The 25,361-nt window shown below is 39.1% G+C and overlaps 1 protein-coding gene and 1 pseudogene across 2 annotated transcripts in view; both read left to right on the top strand.

Annotated features, from left to right (window-relative positions):
* Positions 1-21,847, top strand: part of NAAA (N-acylethanolamine acid amidase) — a 22,790-nt gene extending 943 nt beyond the window's left edge. Inside the window, exons 2-11 of one of the 2 annotated variants that reach the window (XM_023530875.1) lie at positions 495-659; positions 2,795-2,921; positions 6,056-6,146; positions 11,060-11,136; positions 12,939-13,111; positions 13,260-13,322; positions 14,064-14,130; positions 14,531-14,559; positions 17,778-17,855; positions 21,545-21,847. In XM_023530875.1, coding sequence (XP_023386643.1) covers positions 495-659; positions 2,795-2,921; positions 6,056-6,146; positions 11,060-11,136; positions 12,939-13,111; positions 13,260-13,322; positions 14,064-14,130; positions 14,531-14,559; positions 17,778-17,853 — 868 coding nt within the window. In that variant the 3' untranslated portion in view covers positions 17,854-17,855; positions 21,545-21,847. Of the gene's footprint in view, positions 1-494; positions 660-2,794; positions 2,922-6,055; positions 6,147-11,059; positions 11,137-12,938; positions 13,112-13,259; positions 13,323-14,063; positions 14,131-14,530; positions 14,560-17,777; positions 17,860-21,544 lie in introns of both variants that reach the window. The other variant, XM_023530876.1, reaches the window with a different exon arrangement.
* Positions 9,768-9,886, top strand: LOC111740001 (annotated as a pseudogene).
* Positions 21,848-25,361: the final 3,514 nt, after the last annotated feature.

Here is a 25,361-nt window from a genome sequence, read left to right as displayed (position 1 = left end):
TGACACAGCCTCAGTCACAGCCTTGCTCTCCACCCCATCCCCCAGCCTCGGGTGCGGGCAGGTTGGCGGGCACCAGAACTGGCATTTGCTGCTGCTATAGGCAGCGTAGAGGTTTGGGCTGGTCCCGCCCTGACTGGTTTGGCGTTCAGATTCGGTGTCACCGGTGGCACGCCCGTCCTCGAGACATTCCAGGTCGAGGTGGCGCTCGGTTGTTGCCCCGGTCGGTCAGCTACTTGCAGGCCTCTCGGCCCCCAGCTCGCCCCTTTGGGGACCACGCTCGCTCACCCTTCCTCCGTCTGTGGAAGTTTTCTTTTTCCCTCCTGGAGGCTACGGTTTGGGTGATGCGCGGCCTGGGCTGTCAGCTGTCAGGAGAAGGGAGGCACCGAGCACGCACCACTAAGGATGAGAGCCTTAGGTCAGCCACCAGAGACACACACACTCCACCCCTCCAACCTCTCAGCAGCTCAAACACCCTCGTGACTTTTCGTTTCTAGGTATAATGTCCCCAAGTGGGTTCACGCGGTGATCCGAACGGCGGTCGGGGAGCTGGAGCGCCTCCTGCCCCAGCCCTTCATCGACGAGATCCGCGGCATGTGCGACGTCCTGAACCTCAGCCTAGCCGACTGCGTTCTGGTCAACCTGGCCTACGAGTCCACCGCGTGAGTGCCCCACGCAGGGCCTTTCCAGGGACTCCTGCCACCACTGAGCGAGAGCAGACGTGTTTTCAGTGTGATGAAAACAGGGCAGTGACTGGGCTGCACAGACCTCCAGCACTTCCTCTTTGCTTCTGTGGGTAAATCTGAGCAGCATATCACATGTGGGTTTTGAGAAGGGAAGCAGCTTCTCTGACCTCAACGCCGAACTTTTTCTCTACCTGAAACCCCTTTTTCTCCCTCCACCAATCCAGGTAGCATCCCACTTTTGAAATTCTGCTCGATATGTACTTTTCCAGGAAGTTTTTGGAATTTACCCCATGCATCTGGACCATTTAGTTAACCCAGTGACCCGCCCGCCTTATAATGCTGGGTCCTGCCAGCACTTATTTGTCCCCCTGCCAGCACTTTCATGTTTGTCGTAGCTAGTGATTCTGACTCCTCTTTTCCAGCTGTTCCCTCCAGAGCTGCAGTCAAAGGGGACACTATTCTGGGTAATAAGGCCAGCCAATATTTGGTGCGCTGAGTGGGCATGGTAAAATGTGGCACACAGTTGTGAAAGCAATATGGAATGTGTGGTTGATCCCAGGCAAATCGCTGGAGGAGCCTGAAGTCTCTATTGTCTCAGTAACAAGTGCTGGAATTAATAGAGGTTTGCCTTGGTTTCTGCCTTAAGAATTTACTATTTTGCTACCAGACCAGCCTCATCTAATAACATCTTGTAGATACTTACAGCTTCTGGCTGCCAAAAGATAATGAAAAAAAGTTCTGGGGATAATGAAACTTTACTGTCCTCCCACCCCCATTTTCCCAGAATTTGTAGACAGAGTAGGTTAAAATGCACTGTGACTGCCTTTTTCTTTAGGAAAATGTGTTCAGTCACAGAGAAGACACAAACTTGTTAAACTGGTTTTCAATTGAACTAAGTTAATTTTGCCATCCCTCATCTCTACTCTTATCTCTTTCCTATTCTGACATATAGCTTTCTCAATGAAAAAAAAAATCAGTTCTCATTTTCATTTTTACCTTCTTTTGTTGGAGTCACTATATTCAAGCAGATTGGAGTAAAAGTTCTAGTAAGAATATTCTCACTTTTGGTATTCTAATATTTTGATATAAAGGTATATATTGAATCGCCTGACGACACTAAGCACCATTGATCTCCACTAGCATTAACAAAGGAAGTGTTTTATTCTCATTTCTTTTTTTGAGTCAAAAGGAAAGTTTCTTAGAAAAGAAGTAATGCTCCACAGAGTGTAGTCTCCTCTCAGAGGAGGAGACCACACTCTTATTTCTGATCGCTTTTGGAATCAGGGTAAAACTAGCAACCCTATATGGAGCCTGCTGTGTTGCAGGCACTGGAGATGTATTACCTGTTATGATGTGGAAACGAAGCCTCAGAGGGGACAACTTGCTGTGCATGCTGAGGGGTCAGAGCTGCTACTGGAAGCACATGTATCTCCAGTGCACTACAGTGCCTATCCCAAAGCAAGCTGGCTCCTGTTTGTCCTGAGAATATGGACATTTATATATCTTAACAAACTTCTTTCTGTTTTCCTCTAACTACTTCGCTCTGGCTGAGAGTTTTAAAAGGATCCTTTTCTCTTATTAGCTCTGCAAAGAGCTCTAAGGGGCACAGGACAAGTGCCAAGCCCCTAAAGAGTTGACCATTTGTCCAAGGAGACAAAATGAAATATTTGTGGAACAGAATGGTTTAGTGCCATTATACTTGCTCTGAGGAATTCATGGAAGAGAGAGGTGAGCTTGAGCTAGCTTTGAATGATGCGCTAAATAGACTACACACTGCTACACAGAGGAATAAACCAAGTTCAGTCCTAGCTGAGCCCAGAATAAGTCAATTTCAGAGTTAGATTTAGGATGAAATTCTCCTTCAGTATGTTTCTGATGCCATATGTGCCTAGGGCAAAGGTCTGGTAACAGTGAACACTGATGAGTTGTGTCCAGTTGTGTTTTCATTTTGAATTGTGAATCCATATTCTCAAGGATTATGTAGCATACATGTCCACTGTAAGGAAGAATAACTTTTACTTTAAGCACTTATCTTAAAAATGAAAAACTAAATTTCCTTTTTCTTATTTTTCTCATTCAATTCCTATTGGACCTTCTTCCCTTTTTCTCAGATTCTGCACCAGTATTGTGGCTCAAGACTCTAGAGGCCACATTTACCATGGCCGGAATCTGGATTATCCATTTGGGGATTTCTTACGCAAATTGACTGTGGATGTGCAATTCTTAAAGAATGGGCAGGTATAGTTTCTACAGCATAAGATTCAGAAATGAAAAAAAAACAACCACCACCACAACAACAACAACAAAAAACCCATCAAATTCATGGAAAACCAAAACTAGAAGACTAGAAGAGAGGTTTATATCAATTATACATATAGAAAGAAGCATGATTTATTATTATTAAGCGTTTACTTAAAGAAGTCAATCCATTTTCTTTAGGGAAATCTCTATGAGAATATGATCAGTTGTTCACTTATGATGTCAAGTCAGCTCTTTCCTCTGCTTTCCTGTTCCAGTTGCTTCTGAAATAGGGAAGGGCTCTGAAGTGTAATGGCTAGGAACACCCAACACCCAGGTCTGACAGTCCTGGGTTTGAATCCTCCTTCTGTCATTTACTTCCTTTATAGACTACAGCTCAGAGTGGTTAATAATTACATTATAGAGATAGTTATAAGGGTTAAGTGAAATAATCTATACAAAGCATGTGGTGATGTTTGATAAACAGTGGCCAAATAATAAATGGTCCTTTGTATGATTGACTGACACCCCTCTTATGTATAATCTCTAAAAAAAAAATTATACTTAGATCATTTTATTTTCATCATAGGTCCTTTAAAAGTATAATCTAATATGTACTATTGTCACATTTCTGTGTAAACATTTAGAGAGACAGCATTAACCATTGAGTGCACAAGCATGTTATTGCCGTGAAACAGAATAGACATTGCAAAAGCCAGATTTAGGCTTTGAAGGATGTTGTTTAACGACAAAGACTATATTTCACTTGTTGTTTGCATTTAGGGGTTGAGTCACAAATATTCAGAAGTCATTTAGTCATCTGCTTTTACAAACAAAAACTTATTCTCATAAAAAGTTTAAACAACACATATTTAAAGTGAAAGTTTCTCCTTTCCCAGTTTCATTCCTTTTCTTCACTATTAACAATTTGAATATAGCTGAAGAATTTCTTCAAAAATGGTTTAAGTAGCAACAAGGACAGAATATAAATGCCTGATAAATTTTGAAAGGTAAACTGCTAAAATGTTGCAATTATTACCTTATACTTTTCTCCATTATCTACAATGAACAAACATTCTTTTAAACAAAGGAATAAATGCAATAAAAATACATTACTTCAACCGTTTTCTCTGGAACTCACCCTGAGAGTTTTTACTTCATTATCTCTGTTTATCTTGGGGCTCCCATGAGAAATAGCCTATTAGTGTGGCTTTACTCTCAGTGCTCAGGTTATTATTACCAAATTTAAGAATTTACACTTGAGTATTGTCTTTTTGCTGAGGGCTTATGGCTAATACATTGTTATGATAAATTAAGAACAGGTTATCCATAAGATAATTAATCTCGTGTTCATAAATTTACAAATATTTTCATATATAGAACTTCATTTAATCCTCACAGCAACCCTGTGAGGCAGGTACAAGGCAACATTTTATCTCATTTTCCAGATGAAGGGGCTGGCCCTTTCAGAGACTAACTGGCCCCAAATCACATGAGGTATTGTGGCAGAGGACCAAACCCAGGCTTTAGCCTCCTAATACCTTTCTTCTCAAAACTCAGCTTTAGCTATAATTTAGTCTCCTGCTGCACCTAAGGGTTTGTTTATGTTACCTGGCCTGGCAGAGACAATTGGAAAGCACAGACATTTAGAAATAAAAAGTTTTCCAGAGCTACAAGAGAAAATACCTCATAAATTATATCTTATAATTATTTATAATTATATATTATAAAATTTCTTGGAAACTACAATGTGATTTTGATTTTCGATTTTCACAACTTTAATTTGCTCAGCTCTTCAAGACTGACACTAACACGAGGGTCAGTGTATCATGCGAAGGAAGTGACCATGTGATTACTTTTTTTTTTCATATAATTACATTTTGTAAAGGCTTTAGTAGCAAAGTAGAATTATTCCCACTTTGCTGCCATGAATGGAAATGGGGAGAATTCACGGAAGGCCCTCAGTGAGTCTAGGGGAAGAGGTCATTTATAAAACAAAGGCCACCCCATTTTTCCCTTCTAATTTAGCTATCTCAAATTATTTCACAACTAGATGAGGTGGTAAACATCAATAATTTAATGAAAAATGTGGCTGATTTAAGATTAAGTTTTTAAGATTAAGGAAAAATATTAACCTAGGCCTGCTGATTTTTCAAACTATAAAATTCTTTATTGAACAGTATGACCCGGGTACTGTTCTGAATACCTCTTTAAAAAACGAAAGCTGGTATCTGAAATAATTGATAGAGTTTGGTTCCTTTCCTCAGGGTAATATAGTGGTATGCTGCAACCATTGGCGTTTATGGCCTTAATTTAAAGTGGGAGTGATCCCTATGACTCATGGGATAATCATGAGGATTAAATGAGAGGTATATGTAAAATGATGTTTCAAATATTTAAATTTTAAATATGATTATTACAGATAAACAGTCTCATTTGTTTCTCCTTCACAGAGCTTATAAGATGCATGATATTTATCCCTTATAATCAAGTCAACACAAGTTTTTAAATTGGAGCCCACGTGCTACTTCTAGGATGAAGCTTCTTAACCTTCTTCGTGTGGGAACCCCTTTGATGAAGATTGTTTATCCCTTCTCAGAATAATGTTTTATAATACATAAAATAAAATACATGGGATTACAAAGGAAACCCATTATGCTGAAATATAGCCATTTCATATTTTTTTCTTAACACATTAAGTAGTAAAATTTAGCAGTGGCTCTAATAACTACCATAATTTTAGGGTAGTGATAAGTGTGAATGGCATTTCAAGTTATGTATGTATAGCTAGCACATCAAGATACATATGATACCATTATGTACATGACAATATTTGCAATTTCTGCTGGTGACAGAACCACTATGACAACATAATCTATTGCATGCATTCATTATAGAAGGAGTGAAATTTCAGTTAGAGGTTGATGAAAATAAAGACGTGCCCTTTTTACCCCCTTTCAAGGTCCACTGAATTCTATCCAAAGTTTAACTTTCCAGAAGGCTATTTTAGAGTTTTTATTCCATTATGTTAGAACTTATAAGAAAATAAATCTATAAAATTGTGGGGCAAAACAGGTGATTTTCATGTATATTTGGTTGGAATAATAAAATGATACCTTATTTCTTGATTTCAGATTGCCTTTACAGGAACCACTTTTGTTGGCTATGTAGGATTATGGACTGGTCAGAGTCCACACAAGTTTACAATTTCCGGCGATGAACGAGGTAATCGAAGTGAACTCCCAAGCATTTTTAGCCATGTCCTTGTTTAGTTTTATCCACGTACTTCATCCACTCACCCAACAGAACACAGAAGAACACCTACAGTACTACAAGGGGGGAGACAGGCAGTGTGCGTGTGAGCGATGAAGGTGTTTGCAGGTAGCGATAAGTGCTACCAAGAAAGTAAAACAGGAAGATGTGCTAAAGAATGAAGAAGGGTGGGTGACTACTACAGCTAGAGGGTCAAGGAAGGCCTGATCCAGGAACCAGGTCTACAGAAGCTGGAGGAAGACCATTGCTGATGGATTCCAGAAATAAAAGATGGTAGTGTGGTTACAACATGGAGGAAGGAGGAAGTGACATGAGAGGTGGAGAGGAAGGCTGAGGCCATGGTGAGGATCAAGGTGAAGAGTTGGATTTTAAGCACAGCAGAAGCCCTTAAGGATTTTAGGCCAGTGAGTGAACAGATCTGATTTATATTTTTAACTGTCACTCTGGCTGCTCTTTAGAGACTGAACTGTGCTGGGTTAAGATGGAAAGAGAAGACTGGAAGCTATTGCAATAATCTAGGAGCTATATGATGGCATTATATAGGCAAGATCTGTAAAGCACTTTACAGTTTACTATGCACTTTTTCATAAGTTTTCTCATTAGAGCCTCACAACAGTCCTGTTAGATATGCAAGGCTGGTATCATTAACCGCATTCATTCTTCAGAGGAGGAAACTAAGGCTATGAGAGGAAATGACAGCTAGTACGTGGGGGCCGTGATTGTCACATTGATCTGGGTCCTGGCTCAACTGCTCTGTTTGTTAAACAGCCCCACTGACATCTGTCAAATCTTAGAGGACATCAGCTAGCTCCATAATATATGGGGAATCCAGAGATAACTGAACTCTTGTCTCTGTCCTCAGGAACTTATGCTGAGTGAAGGAGAAGTGTTGGTCTTCTGAATCCCTGATTGACTTCATGTTGTTGTTCCCTTCAGTTAGGTTTATTCTTACCTTTTTATATAAATAAGGCTTTGCCAGGAAGATGCTGGTTGAGTATATCTCAGTGTCCATAGTAGTCAGTTCTTTATCCTAATGTATTTCTTCAATATTTTCTCAAATGTTGGTTATGAGTGAGACTGGATTTCAGCCAATGGTACTCAAACCACAGCATGGCATTTTTTAAGATTTTACACAGAATGTCTGTAATTTTATTTAAAAGATGAGCTTTGTTTCCATTATTTTGTGACTCAAATTGTTTAACAAACTGATTAGTAGAACCTAAGATATGAGCAGTTTAAAAATAACTGAGTTATTCTGTAACATACACATTTAATTAAATACTGTGAAATGGCTTTTAAAAAAACTTTTAAAGCTTTTTAAAACGTTATTTTAATGAAAACTAGTTATATTTTAGTCTGCTAAGATTGAATTAAAATACCTGAACAATAAGGTAACAACACCTCTTGGTTAATGGAAATAAGTTATTTAATTAAGTTTCTGGGTATTAATGGAAAGTGCCAACACTGCCTCTGACTACTCTAGGAAAGGAAAGGGTATGACATGGGGAGAACTAACTAATGGCACAGAGTATGGGGAAGCTTCACTAACCATCTGGTGGTTACAATCTCAGACTCCAGAGCTAGCCAGCCTTGGTTTATATCTTGATGCTGTAACTCACTAGTGGGGCGACCTTGATCAGGGTGTTTAACCTGTCTGTACTTCAGTTTCCTCATCTGGAAAGCAGGGATAATCACTGCTATGAGGATGAAATGAGTTCATGTATGTGATGTACTCAGAGCAATGCCTGCTACAAAGTATGGGCTGTGGGAGCATTTGTTGTTATTGTCACATCTCTAGGTCTGACCTCCTCTGAGCCCCAGGTTGGAACACCCAACCACCTTCTCAGCATCTCTACTTTCATGTCTACTAAGTAGCTGACATTTAACATGCTTAAGCAGATCTCTTGCCTTTTTCATTTCCCATTTCCTTGTCCTCACTTTACCTCCACCCAAATCTGTTCCTCTCTTGGTTTTCCGTGTTTCAGGAAATGGCACTTTTCAACTGATTGTACCAGGAGAATTCTTTGACCCCTCACTCTCTGAGTCTTGTCAGCTCTACCACCAAAACTAGACTGTCCCTGTCCACTCTGTCTACCTCCATCACTAGGCTAGCTGCCATCGCACCTGTACTGCTGTAGTTGCTGTCCATCCGGTCTACCTGCTTCTCACCCGCCTATAATTCTTTCTCTACCTAGCAGCTAGGATGATCAGGCTGTTCCCCTGTTTAAAACCTACAGTGATTTTTTATTTCACTTATCACAAATCCAAAGTTTTGACTCTGACCTCAAAACTACACGATCACCTCCTGTACCTTGTTTTACACCTGTCTTCTCCCTCCCTCCACCTGCACCTCACCAGCATTCTTTCTTTTTCTGACATCCGCCAAGCTTGTGCCTGCCGTACGTAGGTCCTGAAACCCATGCCTTCTGTCTGGAATAGTCTACTCATCTTAGCTCAAACATCCACAGTTCAGAGGGGCTGTCCTTACATTCCTCTTGGAAGGAATCCTCTCTTATCACTCACAATTACATTATTCTGTTTTATTTTCTTTATTACAGTTGCCCAAATCTTGTTTGTCTAATGGTACTGTTGACTGAGGACAAAGAGTCAGGAGGCTTTGCTAGAAATAAATGGCAAAGATTTATGCAAGGGTCTTAGGGTTTGTAAACCAGATACACCACTAGGTAATACCCAGACACTTCTGAAGAAGAGAGAAAAGCTAGGCGTTCTTATAGAAAAAAGTACATTCTTGAGAAAAAGTAGTCTTCATTTTCAGCCTCTGGGTTGATCTGGGATGGTAGTCTTCCAGATGTCCGGGTCCTGGGTAATGGATGTCAGGCTGTCTGGACATGTGGACATTCTTTCCTAAGTTCTTCATGGGGTTATGTACAGGATTTATCTATTTCTCCAGGCATTGATACACTACTGAAAAGTTCAAAAGTATCCCAGTTTGGTTTCAGAAATTCAGTAATAATGCAGCTTGACGATGGTGACTCCATTTCATTTCTTCATTCTCCTCAGTACACTAGTTTCTTCTGTTGACTTTGAAATCCCAAGGGTCTGGACCAAGTCAGGATATGGCACTGTTTCGTGAAAAGGCTGTATATGCAAAGTGGCCCCAAAAGCCAAAGGAGGCGAGAGGCCAGAGAACGAAGCAGACAAATCCAGCTTGTGGGTTTAAAGAGTTTTAACAGAGAACTTACCTCCTAAGATATAGACTTACATACTCCAATAGGCATGTGGAGATAATTGAGGAAAACAAAGAGACCAGATACTGGGGGCTCTGGCACCAGGGCAAGTTAAAAATAAACATTGAGAGGGCCTACACATTTCAGAGTCCACCTAGGAAAAGGGGACCGGGACCAAGCGTTTAGGTGGATTAGTTTTAGAGTAGAGTCAGCTTTTCAAGACGGAGTCAGCTATCTCTGTGCAGGCACATAATAGATGTTCAATGCTTGTTTCTTGAATGAAAATTATTCTTTGGGAATAAAATTACAGAGAATTTTAAAGATGTTAAAAGTAATTTTGGGGAATGATTGTAAATTTGTATTTTTTAAAAAATATGAGCCTGTAGTCTACAGCCATGCCATCCTGAACAAGCCCAATCCTGCCTCATCTTGGAAACTAAGCAGGGTCGAGCCTGGTTAGTTCTTGAGTGGGAGACCACCTAGGAAGACCAGGTGCTGTAGGCGTAAAAAATAAACAATACAGGATTGTAAGCCGACAAGGTCCTTGCAATCTGTGAGGTCAACCAAGGGTTGCCTCGCCTAAAAAGATTAAAAAATATATATAAAAAATACGAGCCCATAGGTGAAATTCAGACATGGTAGTTATTTGTATTGGGTTATTTGTTTTTTTAGGTTAGTTTTGGATTCATCGGTTAGGCTCTTAATTTTTGGTTTGAAAATATGGTCACTGTGAATAAAGGGGTTGCATCCTAGATAGGTAAGTAGGTCAGTCAGTAGGTGGATAGATGATTGATAGATAGATAGACAGACAGATAGATAGATAGATAGATAGATTTTTTTAAATCTCAAATAGTAGGCCTCTCTGTTCAGAGTCTGGTTGTCATGTGAAATGGCTGTGATGGCAGTAAATATGATCTTAATGTGTACTTTGCTCTAATAACTTGATTCTACTTAGTTTTTGTATTAAGAAAAATTCTTGTTTCTAGTATGTGTTGTTTTAAATTTTTGTCTTTATCTTCTTTACTTGACAAAATTTACTCTCTGTTCTAATCTACTGTCTATTATTCTGATGTGTGTGGATGAATAAAAATATCAGTTATCACACACACACACAAAAATATATATATGAGCCCAAATCAAACTTAAGTTCTGAAAGATATGTATTCTCTACAGTCTTCCTAATGATTACCAAGCCACTTCTCTTGATAGCTACACAATTTTATTTCGCCTGGAGGAGTTAATAGAGGGATTTCCTCCAACATACTTATCGTTTCCAAGCACTAAAGATTCTGTGTATGTGTGTCACACGCACACACACGCACATGCACACACAACTCAGAATCTCAGAATCTTTGGTGCCTGGAAACAATGATTTTTAAAATATATATATGAATATATATAAATATATAAATATTTATTATAAAATATAAATAAATATAAATATGTATAAATATATAAATATATGTGTATATATATAAAATATATATATAACATGTTTTTATGGTTACTATGAAATTTGGGCTTCATCTTCAAACACTAGATGCTGGTAAAATCAGCCTTTATCCATTATCCTTTCTTCTCCATCAGCTTGCATTATGGGAAAAAAACAAGACTTAAAAAATGATACTTGAGCAGCAATTTGTGTATATACTTATTGTTTCTTCCATAACTTGGCAGACAAAGGCTGGTGGTGGGAGAATGTGATCGCTGCCTTTTTTCAGAGACACTCTCCGATCAGCTGGCTTATCCGCACTGTGAGTATATTGACCATTGAGCCCACCTCACCCTAACTTCATCTTCTAAACTGTGTTCATGCTGTGATGCTCTGTCATTTCACAATGTCGTTTTATGAAGAAGCATCTAAAGGTTTGCAAAATGCATATCAACCTTTTTGATAATAAGTATCAAAAATAAAACGACACTACTTAAAGTGGTAAGCACAGATTTTAATGTTGCAATAGGGCAGTTTGGGGGCTATTATGAATAAGCTGCTGTAGAAATTCTTGCATACGCCTTTCGTAAACATATGTATCTATTTCTGTTGGGTAAGTACTTAAGAGTGGAATTGCTGGGCCACAAGGTTGAGGTATATTTAGTCGAGGTATATAAATAAATAAATGCCATACATTCATCTATTTAAAGGATGCAACTTACTTGTTTTTAGTATATTCACAGAGTTATACAACCATCACCACAATTGATTTTAGAACATTTTCATTCCCCTAAGAAGAAAGTCTGTACCCATTAGCAGTCACTGTCCATTTCCTCCATTTCCTGAGATAAACAGATAAGGTACATGTCTCGCCGCCGTGACTTTGTGCTTGGGTGAAATAAGTCAGCACGGCCTTCAGTATTTCTTCCTGATGTTCTTTTGCTTTTTTTTTTTTTTTTTCTCATATAATTCTGTTAGCGGCAATGACTTCTTTGCTAGTAGTCGGGGGATGGTATAGGTGATGTAATTTAAAAAATGTGTTATCACTCCTGTTGCCTCACTATAATTTTGCTGAGTTCAGAACAAACGAACTCAAGTTTAAATCCCTAATGCAATATGTATAAAGCAGGGAAAAGTGCACATGACCCTGCTGTGGGCTGATTGTTCATGGTGCCGAATGATGGCGCCTTTGCGGACAGTAGTATTTTGAATTGTTCTTTTCTTTGACCCTATCCCCTCCCTGCCCTTGACACAGTGCCTGAGCAGTGTTCAGGATGAGTGAGCAGAAAATTTCTTCTTTCGTGGTAGAAGAGTGACTGTGCAGGTACAAGTTGGAGGGTCAGGTCCTCTACTGCAGGATGTCCACGAGCAGATCAGCTTGAGGAAGGAGCACATTTGGAAGCTGAAGATTTAGAAAGTAATCCCTAAATATCCACACCACAGACCTTTGGAAGGCTTCGTGAACCCGTGGGGGTAACTGATCACCAGTTAAGCTCACTGCTCTAATGTAGCATGCTCTCTTTCATCTCCAAGCATTTGCCAAACTGTTCCACTGAACTAGAACCTTCTTCCCCACCCCACTCCCAACCCTGAAACCACCACTTTCACCAGTCTAACTTCTGTTTCTCTCTTTGGCCTCAGCTCACACAATACCTCCCTGAGATGCCTCCTCGATGCCCTGCTATGACTTCTACAGCACCTTTTTCCGTAGAAGTTTGAGGAAAACAAGGCTGGGTCAGTTGTACTTAGTGCTTTCTCCCTACACCTAGCACACAGTAGGTACTCAAGAAATATCTGCTGAAAGAACGAATAAGTGAGGGAACATGGGAGTTCTTTGTGAGGATAACCTGCCTAGGTTGCACACAGTCCATATTTGGTGAGCTGGGCTAGAAATTGTGCACAGTTCTTTCCTTTTATGAGAAAAATCCTACTGCTGTTGGCCTCCCACTGAGGTTTCTTCCATTTCAGGAGCCCTGGTGGCAAGAGGATGAGGTCAGAGCAGTTCAAGATTCTAGCCATGGTTTAATATATCAGGAGATTTTGCTTTAGACCACTTGTCCATCAATTGGTGTATACAACTGCCATGTTATAATGATGCTAATGCAGGTTTGTCTTTCTCTTCAGACCCTGAGTGAATCAGAAAACTTTGATGCAGCTGTTTACAGATTGTCCAAGACTCCTCTTATTGCTGATGTGTATTATATTGTTGGTGGCACGTCCCCTCAGGAGGGAGTGGTCATCACAAGGAACAGAGCTGGCCCAATGGACATTTGGCCTCTAGATCCTTTAAATGGAGCGTGAGTAGAATGAAAGACTCGGGTCATTTTGTATCAATAACCTTTTTTTAATTGAAAAACCTGGAGGTATTTTTAATTGTTATGTATTTCTTCTGTAGCTGTGTCCCCAGTGATACTGGATAAGACAAGGTAGTGTGCTCTGTTGTAGGTGGTTCCGAGTTGAGACAAATTATGACCACTGGAAGCCAGTGCCTAAGAAAGACGACCGAAGGTAGGCCTCTGTACACTTTCCCATTTGCAGAGTTTTCTTGTGTTCAGGAGAATGTGTCCCTCCTATTATGGGAACTGGAGAGGTTGACAGGTGCTATTCCCTCTCAGAAATTATACCTGGGCCCCCTCTGCCAGGCCAGGATGGGAGAGTGTAGTATGTGGTGGAGAACATGGGGCAGAGCCTCCTGGCAGCTGGTTGGGTGTTGGGAGGGTAAAGCTGGCCTGGCCTCAGGATCAGGAGCCCTAGCTTCCACCACCAGTTCTGCTAATGACTCACTGGGTGGCCTCTTGGGCCTCTGTTCACCAATCTATAAAAGGAAAGGATAGAGAAAGATTCATCGTTTTCTGTGTAAGACCTTTTTGGAAGGAGAACATATTTCTCATACTTAAATAAACAAACTAGTTGGGGACTTTCTTTGCCTTGTCTAACTTTAAAACGTCTAGAATTATGTCAGTGTGTCCCTGAAGAGCAGATATTACCCTGTGTTTGGTGGCACCTATTCAATGCTGCAGTGATACATTCTGACGCGCCCGGCTTCCCTGAGCACTTGGGTCCAATGGGCCTGACTGTTGAATTAATTCTGCCATGGGGGTCTGGAACTAGGGAGGAAACATAGTTGGGGGCCAGAATCTGTTTTGAGGAAAACGAGGCTAGGCCTTGCATTGAGTCTCCTAAAAGGAGAGCTGGTGGGATTCAGGACTTCCTGAAGCACCAAGTGACCTTTGACCGTTGTCCTCACAGAACACCTGCCATCAAAGCCCTTAATGCCACGGGCCAGGCGAACCTCAGTCTGGAGACGCTCTTCCAGGTAACTTGCATCGTGATGTCGGTTTTTGTCCAGTTGTTTGGTGTCTTTGCTGATAGTGATTACAAAAAATTCTCTGAAATCAAGCAAATGTGGTAGATGAAAATGTTAGAGTAAAAGTTTTACCTGGTTGAAAACATTTTTCAAAAAAGTCAGATGACATTTTCTGAACTTGTTTCTGTACAGGTTAAAGTACCCACATTCACCTAAGTTTTTCTGCATTAGAAAAGGGCTCAGTTGTAATATATGTTCATTGTTTCAAAGGAGAAGGGATTCAACAGTCTTAACTCTGTCACTCCCAGATATGCTAAAGTGTTAAGTGGTTTTATTCTTCCTATTGATATTCTACATGCACTTCTTCTCCATTTTAATGGTCTTTGTAATATGATTTTTTCTTCTGCAGGTTTTGTCAGTGTTTCCGGTTTATAACAAGTAAGTGACACCTGTTCACATCTGTTCATACACAGTGGGCTCACACACTCTTTGCCTCAGTGGGGATCTAAGGACCCTTGAAGCGAGCTTTCTAGGTGCTATGAAAACAGCAACGAATGAAACAAAGCCTCTGCCCTCATGGGACTAGCATTCTACTGGCCCAGGAGGGGCAGATAAACAAACATGGCGTAGGTCAGGTGAGAAGTCCATGAAAAAAAAACGAAAGCGACGTTTTCATCCTAAATCATCCTGATAGCTGGGGTCTGCCATCGCTGGTTGGGAGCTCCTTAATTTCACTGTTGGAGCTAAACTTTAGACACCTTTGGTTTTCCTCTGTCTTCCTGGGGGGTTTCTGCCACCTCACAGATAATTCAGTACCTAAGTTACTGCATTAGTTATCGTTTATCCTTGATAGTGGCTTCTCAGGTCTACGGCCTGGGGTTTTACCCACATACTTTTCTAAAGTGAAGTGGCTACCACTGCAACAGGAAACTTAGTTAAATTTGAGAGGCAGCTGTCACAGGCAACTCTGAAGGTCCATTGTCACCATCACAGCAAGACTGGGCCAACAGCCCACTCTTCACCTCAAGGGGCCTGACTGCCTTATCCACACCTGCAATCAGCTCATTAGGAGTGCTGGCATCTTTTTTGGCTTAGTGTGGTAGGGTTTAATTTACGAAAATAAAAGAAGAAGCATCTGCAAGTCAATACAGAGTTACATCTTCTTTTTAATAAATTCGCAAACTCAGCATTTCCTAGGTTCATCATTCTCACTTCTGCTTTCTCCAAGGCAGGAACGTTGAAATGGTGTTCTTCAAGAAATAGCCTAATGCAGATAAAACCTGTAAAGTGATTTTTAGTTTCAAATACCCAATTGATTTTATTTTTCTTTGAAATGGCCCTCTTTTACACAGACACAAAATAGCAGTTTTCTTGATGGCCTCCAGGATAACTTTTGTATATGAGTGCTTTAAGATTCTTAGGTATAATAACATCTTCAAAACTGGTGTTATACTTTTTACTTTTGAACAATAATTTCAAAATAATTCTTCCAAAGTTGTTTCTTTAAGTATGGCCTGATAAAAAGACTAATGCTAAAAAAAATTATTCCATAAACAATATTCTAACAGCCAAACCCAGAAAAAACTATTTTACCACTCTACCAAATGAGTTATTTGGGTAAGAAGTGGTATTCAGTAGCATGCTAGTAAACTATCTCTTTGGTGGAGTGAGGGGAGCAAAAATCAAAAAACTCTCCTTATTTGTAGCATTTATTGGGCTTCCATGGTGTAAATATTCCTACCTGGCCTATTTCAAGCTTACAATTGGCTTGTGAACTTCCTACGTATTTAACACTTGGCTGTCACCAGCCTGTAGAAGCCACCTCCAACTGCACACTCGACTGTGCCCCTTCCAGTAGAGCACAGTTTTGCCCTTTAATATTCATTTTAAAAATGGGGGTTAAAAACTTATTTTTGTTTTATTTTAGTTTTAAAAATAATTCTATAAATGATTATATCTTTTGAAACTTATAATAAGATAGTTACTATACTTATTTTAATAAAGAATTTTCCATGCTGTGAATAGCCCTTATGATTTTATTTTAGATTTTATTTTTTATTTTTTATTCTTTAATGTCACCACATAGTTGACCCCTTTTACCCCACCTACTTCTCCCAGCCATTATCATTTTAAATAGCTGCATCATAGCTGTTTGAATGTAGTGTCATTGAGTTAAGCATTCTCCAGTTGTTAGCTATTCCTTTATTAAAACTCTGAAATAAGCACATTTGTGCATTCCTCCCCGCCCCCCCTCCCCCTACCCCCCTGCTTATGGGTTATTTCCCTGGCTGAATTCCCAGATGTGGGGTTACTTGAGTTAAAGGCTGTGAATGTGTAAGTGGCATATGAAATGTTTTGTCAAAACAGAATCGTTAGAAATTATAAACAGTTTACAGGGTAACATTTTTCTCTATTGTATAATTGAAAACCAAGAGGAACTACATTTAAATGATAATCACCATTGAGCTAGATTTAACACGGATCCTTCTCAAGTCCTTTACATGTCGTGATTCCGTCAACTAAGGCTGTTCAGTGTGTGAGGTTAATAGAAATGTCTGAACAGAAGCAGTTAGCTCTATGCTGCTCCCTTGTGCTGTGCTACAAAATTACATTCACCTACAATAGAATTCCATCTTGTGCTGTGGCTAAAAGCAGAGGAAATTTAACACAGTGATGGAGAATAGAACTATGACTAAAGTAAGTAATCAGCCAAGGCCTTTATTCAGAGAACTTCCATTACATTTGGATGAGCTCTGCACATGCTCATAGTGCTGTTTTCAGCTAGGTGTATGATTCAGCTGTGGGGCCCAGGGTCACTAATTCTGCCTCTTCCTCAACAACACAATTCCAGATGCTTTGAATGTGCATCACAACTGGTGTCCAGGACAAGTGGCAGATGAAAGCAGTGAAGGGATGGGACCTGTGTGCGTGTGTGTGTATGTGTGTGTGCATGTGCTCAAGTTGTTCAGGTCTCCTAATAAATGACATTGTACTTTTCATCCTTAGATCGGGCAAGTGGGCCCCCTGTCTTGATTCCTGAGCTCTAGAGGCCCCACTCTTGCCTTCCTCTGACCCTCCCTTGATATAAGAAATCCACTGGGCCAGGGACATTTGCCCGCCCAGTCTGACCCAAGTACCCAGGACCCGGGAATTCTCAGCCTGAACAGCATCAAGTCCATTTCCAGAGCCCAAGCGGTCCACTTCCCTGGGTGGGTGTTTTCCTGATGGTGGTGTGCACCCATTGCGGACATCCTGTGCCTGGTGGGTGGCCAAGGAATGGCTGTTTGCTGAGGACCATTCATGAAGCCTATATGTGAGGGCTGAGGTGTCCACATGTGTCTCAGCTGTAGGGTAGGGCAGAGCAAGGAGTGAGGGCCAATGACTCTCCTTCACTGCCATAGTATAGAACTCTGAGGAGTCTGAGAATTTTAAATTTGAACTTGGCATTCCACAGTATTGTCAAAATAGTAGGGAAGAACACTTTGAGTGTGCGGTCACTTGAATTATAAATTTTAAATATTCTGACATATAGAGGCCTCCATTTATATTCTTGTCCAAGTTCCCAAGTATTAAAGAAGGGCTTGGTAATTTTTTTTTTCTCTTTGGAATATTAGGGAAAATTATGTATATATAAAAATTCCTCTCATTATTTTCAGCTACACAGTTTATACTACAGTAATGAGTGCTGCCAACCCAGACAAGTACATGACGAGAATCAGAAACCTGGGTTAAAAGTAAGTAAGTGGAAGAGTGAATTTACCTGCGCTATGAAAGGTTTGATAAAGTTTATTTTGCGGGGGGCAGGGGTGTGTATGTGTGTGTGCTAGTATTTCTCACAGAAGATGGTAATATCCTTAACATTTTTACATATAGAATATTTTCAGACAGCATTTGGCACATGATTGTCATTTACGTCAGATTAATGTTACTATTAGGTATTTATTTTGAATTGTGTTTATGAGAGCTAATCTTCTGGTGCCCAGTGCACTTTGTCCCGTATTAAAACCTACTCTCAGAGCAAAGTGTTGTATCTTAACTTACATGGACAGGGAAATATCTGGTGAGACTTATGTGTTCCCAGAGTAAGTGAGGCAGGCTCAGCACCTTTGCAACATGAGGAGACAGATACTGAAGGCAGAGGACAATTACAGAATTTATCTTAAGCATCAGTAAGCCCATAGATGAGAGGGAAGACCTGAAAAAAAAACCAGAGTCTTTTGTTATTCCTGAAAACTTCGAGGCAGCCACCTGCTGATTGGCCATCTTCCTGATCGAGTTTGTAAACATGGCCTGATGTTTCTATCATTTACTTATCGTGGGAATGTTACAAATCTGTGTTTGAAGTAAGTGGATTTATTTTTTCTTCCCTTACAGATAGTTTTTTAAAGTCTTGAAGAGATATATTTTAAAAAATAAAGCGAAAGGATTGTATTATTTTATAAGGAATATAGGCTCCTTCCTCATTAAACTTTTCAACTGGGGGCGGAGGAGGGAGCAGAAATATCACTTTGGAGCTGGTTTTGGTAAAATGAGTAACAAGCGTCTTGCATTCCTTTCCTTCATGGTTTTCCTTGCTCCTCTCTAAGCTTCAACTATCTTGTCTTCCAACAACTCAAAGATAATTGGCCTCGGAGGTCAAACCATACCCAGGCTTCTCACCATAGCATAGCTATGTTGTCATACCTCAGCTTATAAAGAATTGAGCTCTTTGTTTATTATGAAGTGTTTCTAGAAGAGTCTGAGGGAAAAGATTCTTGTAAAAGAAATGGAGAGCTCTCATTTGCAAAGAGTCTTTTTGAATGTTTGTTAGTCTAACCTTTGATCATGTATTTCCATGTGATAGGATTCCATGTTATTTTTTATGTTTCTAATGTTTTTTAAAAACCCGATATACCTCCCTTTTCTAAATAGCTACTTTCTTACCGCTTTTTGAAAACAATATGAAACGAAATTCTTTCTGATGGTCATTTGTCACTAGTTAATAAAATGTTGACAAAGATGTTAGTGAAGAAAATTTTAACAATTTCCAAGATATTTAGTGCTATGTTCTCCCTACATCCTTACCCCCGAAGTCATGTAGGTAGGAACAGCTGTCCCCAGGTAACAGCTCTCATAGGTGTTATGTTAAATGTCAGGATTCAGAGTGCACGGATGCTTTGTAGAATTTGAATTTATGTGTATATGAAAGAAACTTCTTTGAGGATGAAGTCAGAAAAGCTGAAAGTCTGAGAAATGGAGTTGATTGGATGTTCTTGTTTAGCATAGCAGAAGAATGAAGGAAAATGCAATGTCTGGAGTAAATGTTAGCCAAGCACAGGTCATTTCTGCACACTATTCCTGCCTCTCTTGTGGCCCCAAATATTCATGTTTCTTCTTGGACAGTGTTGGATCAATGTTATTAAAATTCCATCATCCAATGCCCTTTTAAAAATCAAATCTCAATAGTAGTTTACTGTCACCAGACGTGTTATACTATGATGGACACTAGAAATTTCTACTCATTAGTCACATGCCATTCTTCTTTTCTTAGAAATTATCCTGTGGTTTTTGGATGGAAATTTGGGGAATACCCTAATTTTAACCAGGTGAAGCAAAGCCCGTGAGAGCTTTTAAGCAGGACAGTCATTTAAGTAATCTAAATCTCTGGTTATTTTTTAGATCTTTGTCTTTTCTGCCATGTGGTTTCACTACGATATGTCTAAATGTAGATTTCTTTCTGTTTAGCTTGCTTGGGATTTGTTGTGCTGTCTACATTTCAAATGTATTTCTTCTATTCAGTTTTGGAAAATGCTCAGTTATTTTCTCTCTAAGAACTGCTCTTGTACATTCTCTTGGGTCTTCTCCTGAACTCTAAATATGTGTGTGATTTCTTCTCTACCCTGTGTCTCTTAGCCCTTCTGGAATTTTCGGGGGGGAAAAGTGAGAGAGGTGGATTTCTCTCTCAATGATGTATTCCAGGGAATTTTTAAAATATTTCTTTTCTATAAATCAATATTTCTTCAATGAATTTATTGAGTTTTTATTTATTTATTTTTAAAATTTATTTAAATTAGTTTCAATTATACAGTACATCTATATAATTCATAAAACGATCTCCCCAATTGCTCCTTCCCTTCTCTGGCCCTCCACCTAGCTATCATATTAATGCTAATTGCATTCGAATTTATTGAGTTTTTAATATCAAGGGTAATATTTTTATTTTAGATGAATTGGTCAGTACTTTTTCAAACCTGCCAATATTTTTTTTAGCATTTTGTTCCTTGTTTTGATATCCTTTGTTAACCTTCTTATCACTTATACTTATTTTATATCCTACTTATAAATTCCATCATCAAGTCCTTGGGTGTCTGATTTTGCTGTTTGTTTTTGCTGACTCTCCCATATGGAGGTTTGCATAGTGTTTTTTAATTTTGGATTGTGAACTCTTGTTCCTCTGGAAATTCCGGAGGCCCGGGTTGATGGCACACCCCCCAGAGAGGATGTGTGTTTGTTAATTTTTGAGCTTGTGGTTGCTTAGAACACTCAGGTAGCATAAATTAAAGCCTCAATTTTATATTGTACAGGGCAGATGTATTGTTACAAATTCACAAAGAACCCCACTCCCTGCACAGGCTGAGACATTTTAACTCTTCATCCTGTATGCACTCAAGTCCTTGTCCCTTTCTCCTCCAACTTCCGAGGCAGTTGTCAAAGAACCTGAGGTTCTAAGTTACTGGCACCAGCAAATGCCCTCAGAGCCACCACAGTTTCAGTGCCAGTGTACCTTCCAAGTTTCCTCTTTATTTCCTATTCCCTCTTTACTCCCTTTTGTTTCTCTGATTTTACTTCCTTACTTGCAAACTCAACTAAACATTATGCATTGAAGAAAGATGTTTGTTTACCAATTCTAGGAGTTATGTAGAGGGAATGTTTTTTCAGGATATTTATCTCTCCAAAGTATCTGGAAATCAAAGAACTGTATGAGTGATTTTTTTTTTTTTTCAAGTTCATTCTGTGTGAGGTATGGAGAGTGCATTGGAGGGAGCTAATAAGTGAAAAGTGAAAACTAGTTAGATTGATGTTATAGTAGCATAGATATGAACTTAGATGGATTGTAGGATGTGAAAACATTCCAAATATCCATCACAGATGAATGGATAAAGAAAATGTATGTGTGTGTGTGTATGTGTGTGTGTGTATTTTTTTTTTAAAAGAAGGAAATCCTGTCATATGTGAGAACATGGATGAACCTTAAGGAAGTTATGCTAAATGAAATAAGCCAGTCACAGAAGGACAAATACTACATGATTCCACTTATACGAGGTTGATGGAGTTCAGGACACTCTACCCCAAAATATGGCACCTTGCCATATTGAGTATTTTAAGCAGAAGCAGGAAGATCACTCTGACCTAGTCTTCTTTTTATCCTTCTTCCCTAAAACAGGTCATAAAATCCTCGTGCAAGAGGTAGCTACTCTATACCTGGAGAAAAGGAGCATCCTTAACCTCCAAGGACAAAGGGACATCAAGAAGAATCCGAACAAAGAGGCCTTGCTGAGTTTTTCCCCATTTACAATTACCTCATACTCCTTAAACTGTGGTGTTCCTCCAGGACTGTGTGCTCTTCATCTAACATAGCATAAAATACTCAGGACTAATTGTTTCTTCAGGTCTTTATTTCTTTATGAAGGCTCCTGTGTCACATAAAACTTACATTAAATAAACTTGTATGCTTTTCTCCTTTTAATCTATCTTTGTCAGTTTAATTTTAAGGCTTAGCTAGGGACCCTAAGAGAGTCGAGGAAAACTTTTTCCTCCTTCACATGTTATCTAAAATAGTCAGATTAGAAACCCGGGCCTAGGGAGAAGGGGAAATGGGAAGTTGCTATTCAACAGGTATACAGTTTCAGTTATGCAAGATAAGTTCTAGAGATCTACCTTACAACATAGTGCCTACAGTTCACAGTACTGTATTGTACACTTAAAAAGTTATTAAGAGGGTAGAGCTCAGTTGAGTGTTAGTTATCACAATACAATTTTTTTAAAAGCAAAAAAATTTTTTTTTAATAAAATAATCAAGATGGCTTGGTGATTGCTTAGGAGATGGAGTTTATTTTTAAAATATCCAATTTTTAAAAAGTAATATATACCAATAAAAATAAATCAAATAGTACATAGTATAATCTTTTGCCTCTCTTCCCCACTCATAGCTAGCACTCTCCAGCAGCGCCCCCTAGAGATAACTGCTGTCTGTATTCGTCAAGATTTTTTAGGCATATATGCCTATATATGTTTTAAAATGTAGACTTTATTTTTATTCACGTATGGTGAGGCCAACATCAGGAGGCAATCGCCATTGAAAAGATAGTTTATGACTCACGGTTTCCAAGGGGAGTGGGGCACACCATGCCCGCAGGGGGCAACATCCAGCTTGGTCACAGGCAGAGAGATGGAGAAACTGTGTGCAAGAGCCTTTTTGAGGTTTTTGAGGGAAGAAATGTGTGGCCACAAGAGTTAAGCATGCTAAACAGGTCCAGGATTGGCTAATTTGAAAATTTCCTGGGCTCCAGAGTGTAGGAACCTCTGCTAGCTGTCTGATTTTGGTCTTGGGGTGATTAGGGCAGAGCAATAGTGGCCCTGAGTATAACAGCCCCTAAAAAGGCACTGGACCAGTTGGTTGCATATGAAAATCCTTTGCCATCTCTAGGATCAGCTAACCCTGAGAGGGGCAGTCCTTGTCTGATCAGAGAGGTCCCAAGATGTCAAAAGATCAATATGGAAACTAGAAAATGTGGTTTACACAATATACATTTTTTAAAAAATTGAAGTTAGTTTATATATATATATTTCAGCAGCTTACCTTTTTCACATAAAAATTTGAGCATCTTTTCATGACAGAGGATATTGATCTACTTTAAAAAAAGACTATGCAGTATTCCCCCATATGTATGTATAATAACTTGTTTAACCATTCTACAATTTTTAAACTTTTAAGTTGTTTCTAATATTTTATGATAAAAAATAATATGGTCATAAAAATTCTTATATACATTTTTGTGTGATATTTAGTTTTATAAGGTACTTAAAAGTGGAATTTCTAGACCAAAAGGTTTACGTATTATAAATTTGTAATTTAATAAAGTAAATACATTATTTAATGTCACAATTAAAAGTTAATCTAGTTTAATTTCAAGAAAATGAAACAATTTACATTCTCACTAGTAGTATATGGAGAGGGCCCTTTTTCTCATATTCTCAATAATATAGGATTTTATCAGTCTTCTAACTGATAAAATTTGTAGAAAAAGTATTAGTAGTCAACTACTAATAAAAAACAAACTGAAGATAGCAGAGTTGAGCAGCGGAAGTGTGCTGGGCCCACAAAAAGTGTGAAAATATTAATATCAGACAAAAGAAAGGCAAAAAGGATTTTAAAGGGCAGAGTGATATTTTATTTTGATAAGTTATTCTCTACCAAGAAAATAGCCATAAACTTTCATATATTATAATTATATAATTGCCAGCGGCAATTCATATGATTTAATCTAATAATTAGTCATAAATATAAAAATAAGTTGCTAAATCTGTTCTTACCATTTCACTATCACTTCAAGAAATTTTCTTTCAAAGATGAGCAGCTCAGGAAAAACAAATAAGGATAAAGAAGATTTGAAAAACAACAAACTTGACCTACTAAATACATGTAAGTAAATAGAGTATAAATTTCTTTGTAAATTCTCATGGAATATTTAGTACCTACCAGCACACACATGAGCATCTTAGATTTATTGAAACGGTAAGTTGTCTGTGAATAGTGATTAACAACAGTTTAGGTTATATCCTAGGGGAAAAAGTATCCATAGTAGGAGTAAACGAGAAAGGGCAGGATGTTTCAATCACATTTTGCAAACAGAGAAAAGCCAGATGCCAGGGAAAATGCCTTGGCCTCCTGTGTGGCTTCAGTGAGGATCCCTCGTGCTGTCTCTGGGGACTTGCTGCCTTGTCAGCATTCTATTTCTGGGTTAAGGAGCTCAGGCTTCTCAGACGTGACTGGAGAAACACAGCCTCCTAATCTGGGAGAGTAAGAAGACTTAGAACACTGGACAGGAGGGAGTGAGTGGTGGAGAAATTGTCGTCAGGAGCTGGGCCTGCATGTGAGGGAAATACCCGACTATGCAGTCTCCCCTTGCAAATCCTCTTGAAGGCCTGATCTGAGGTCAGGGGGTGCCTACTGCCATGAGGTAGGGAGCCCTGACTTGGCCAGGCTGTGGATAACATCATTGCCATTCTGGGAGAAGGTATGGCAAACTAGGCCTGCATCTTATTTATTGGACTCTAGATCTGGAAGAAATCATATCAGCCTGGGATTTCTCAGCCAACTCTGAAGACAGGATGGGTATCACACCTGTGCGTTAAAGTGGTTCCTGCCCTATTGTGTTCCTTGGTAAAAAAACACCGAAGGTAAGAGCTTTCTTTCTAGCCTGAAGTATAGAAATGGGTGAGATCATGAGGGCAACAAACATGTTTTCACACAGGAAATAAATACGTTTTATTGGGCGACAGAGGTCAGAATTCCCCTTTTTTATCTCACTGACTCACCCAGGGAGGGTCTTTGTTTGCATGTTTCAGGGTCTTCAAGTCCTGGGTAATGAATCTTCATTCCATTTTTGGGGTTCACTTAGTGGCCAAATAAATACCTACATTTTTTAGATGAATATGTCAGATATGGATGATGCTAAGTCAAACCCTAGAAGGACAAGGAGTCTCACCCATTTGGTGTAGATGTGTTAGTTATCTGAGAAGCCAGCTCAGCTGGATACTCACCAGCAGGAGAAGCATTTAGTCATTACCAAAAGGTGCTGAAGAGTTCAACAATATGAGGCTACATCAAGCTAATTTTTCATGTTTGATCTTATTAAGTTTTTACTGTTTTAGTTTTTGCTTTGAGAATTATTTTATTTCTCCTTTCTATTCATTTTTCTTAGTGAAAATTCTATTCATTTTCTAGAACATTCTCTGCTGGTCTGTAGATGATGTCACTTCTCTTAAGGCAGCTAAATGTGATATCTATTTCATCAAAGTCATCTTCTAATTTCTTATATGCAAAAGTTTTTGAAAAATATAATTTATTGATTTTTAATTATAAAAGTTACAGTAGAACTATATAAATTAAAAGTGAAAATTTCTCACCCAATCACATTAAATAATCACTATGAACGGTTTGGTAAATGCACTTTGATTATATATTTATGACTTTTTTT

The sequence above is a fragment of the Pteropus vampyrus genome, unplaced genomic scaffold, assembly GCF_000151845.1.
Source record: "Pteropus vampyrus isolate Shadow unplaced genomic scaffold, Pvam_2.0 Scaffold56, whole genome shotgun sequence".
Classification (NCBI taxonomy): Eukaryota; Metazoa; Chordata; class Mammalia; order Chiroptera; family Pteropodidae; genus Pteropus; species Pteropus vampyrus.
The sequence above is the reverse complement of the archived record's forward strand: the minus strand, read 5'-3'. Positions and strand labels throughout refer to the sequence as shown.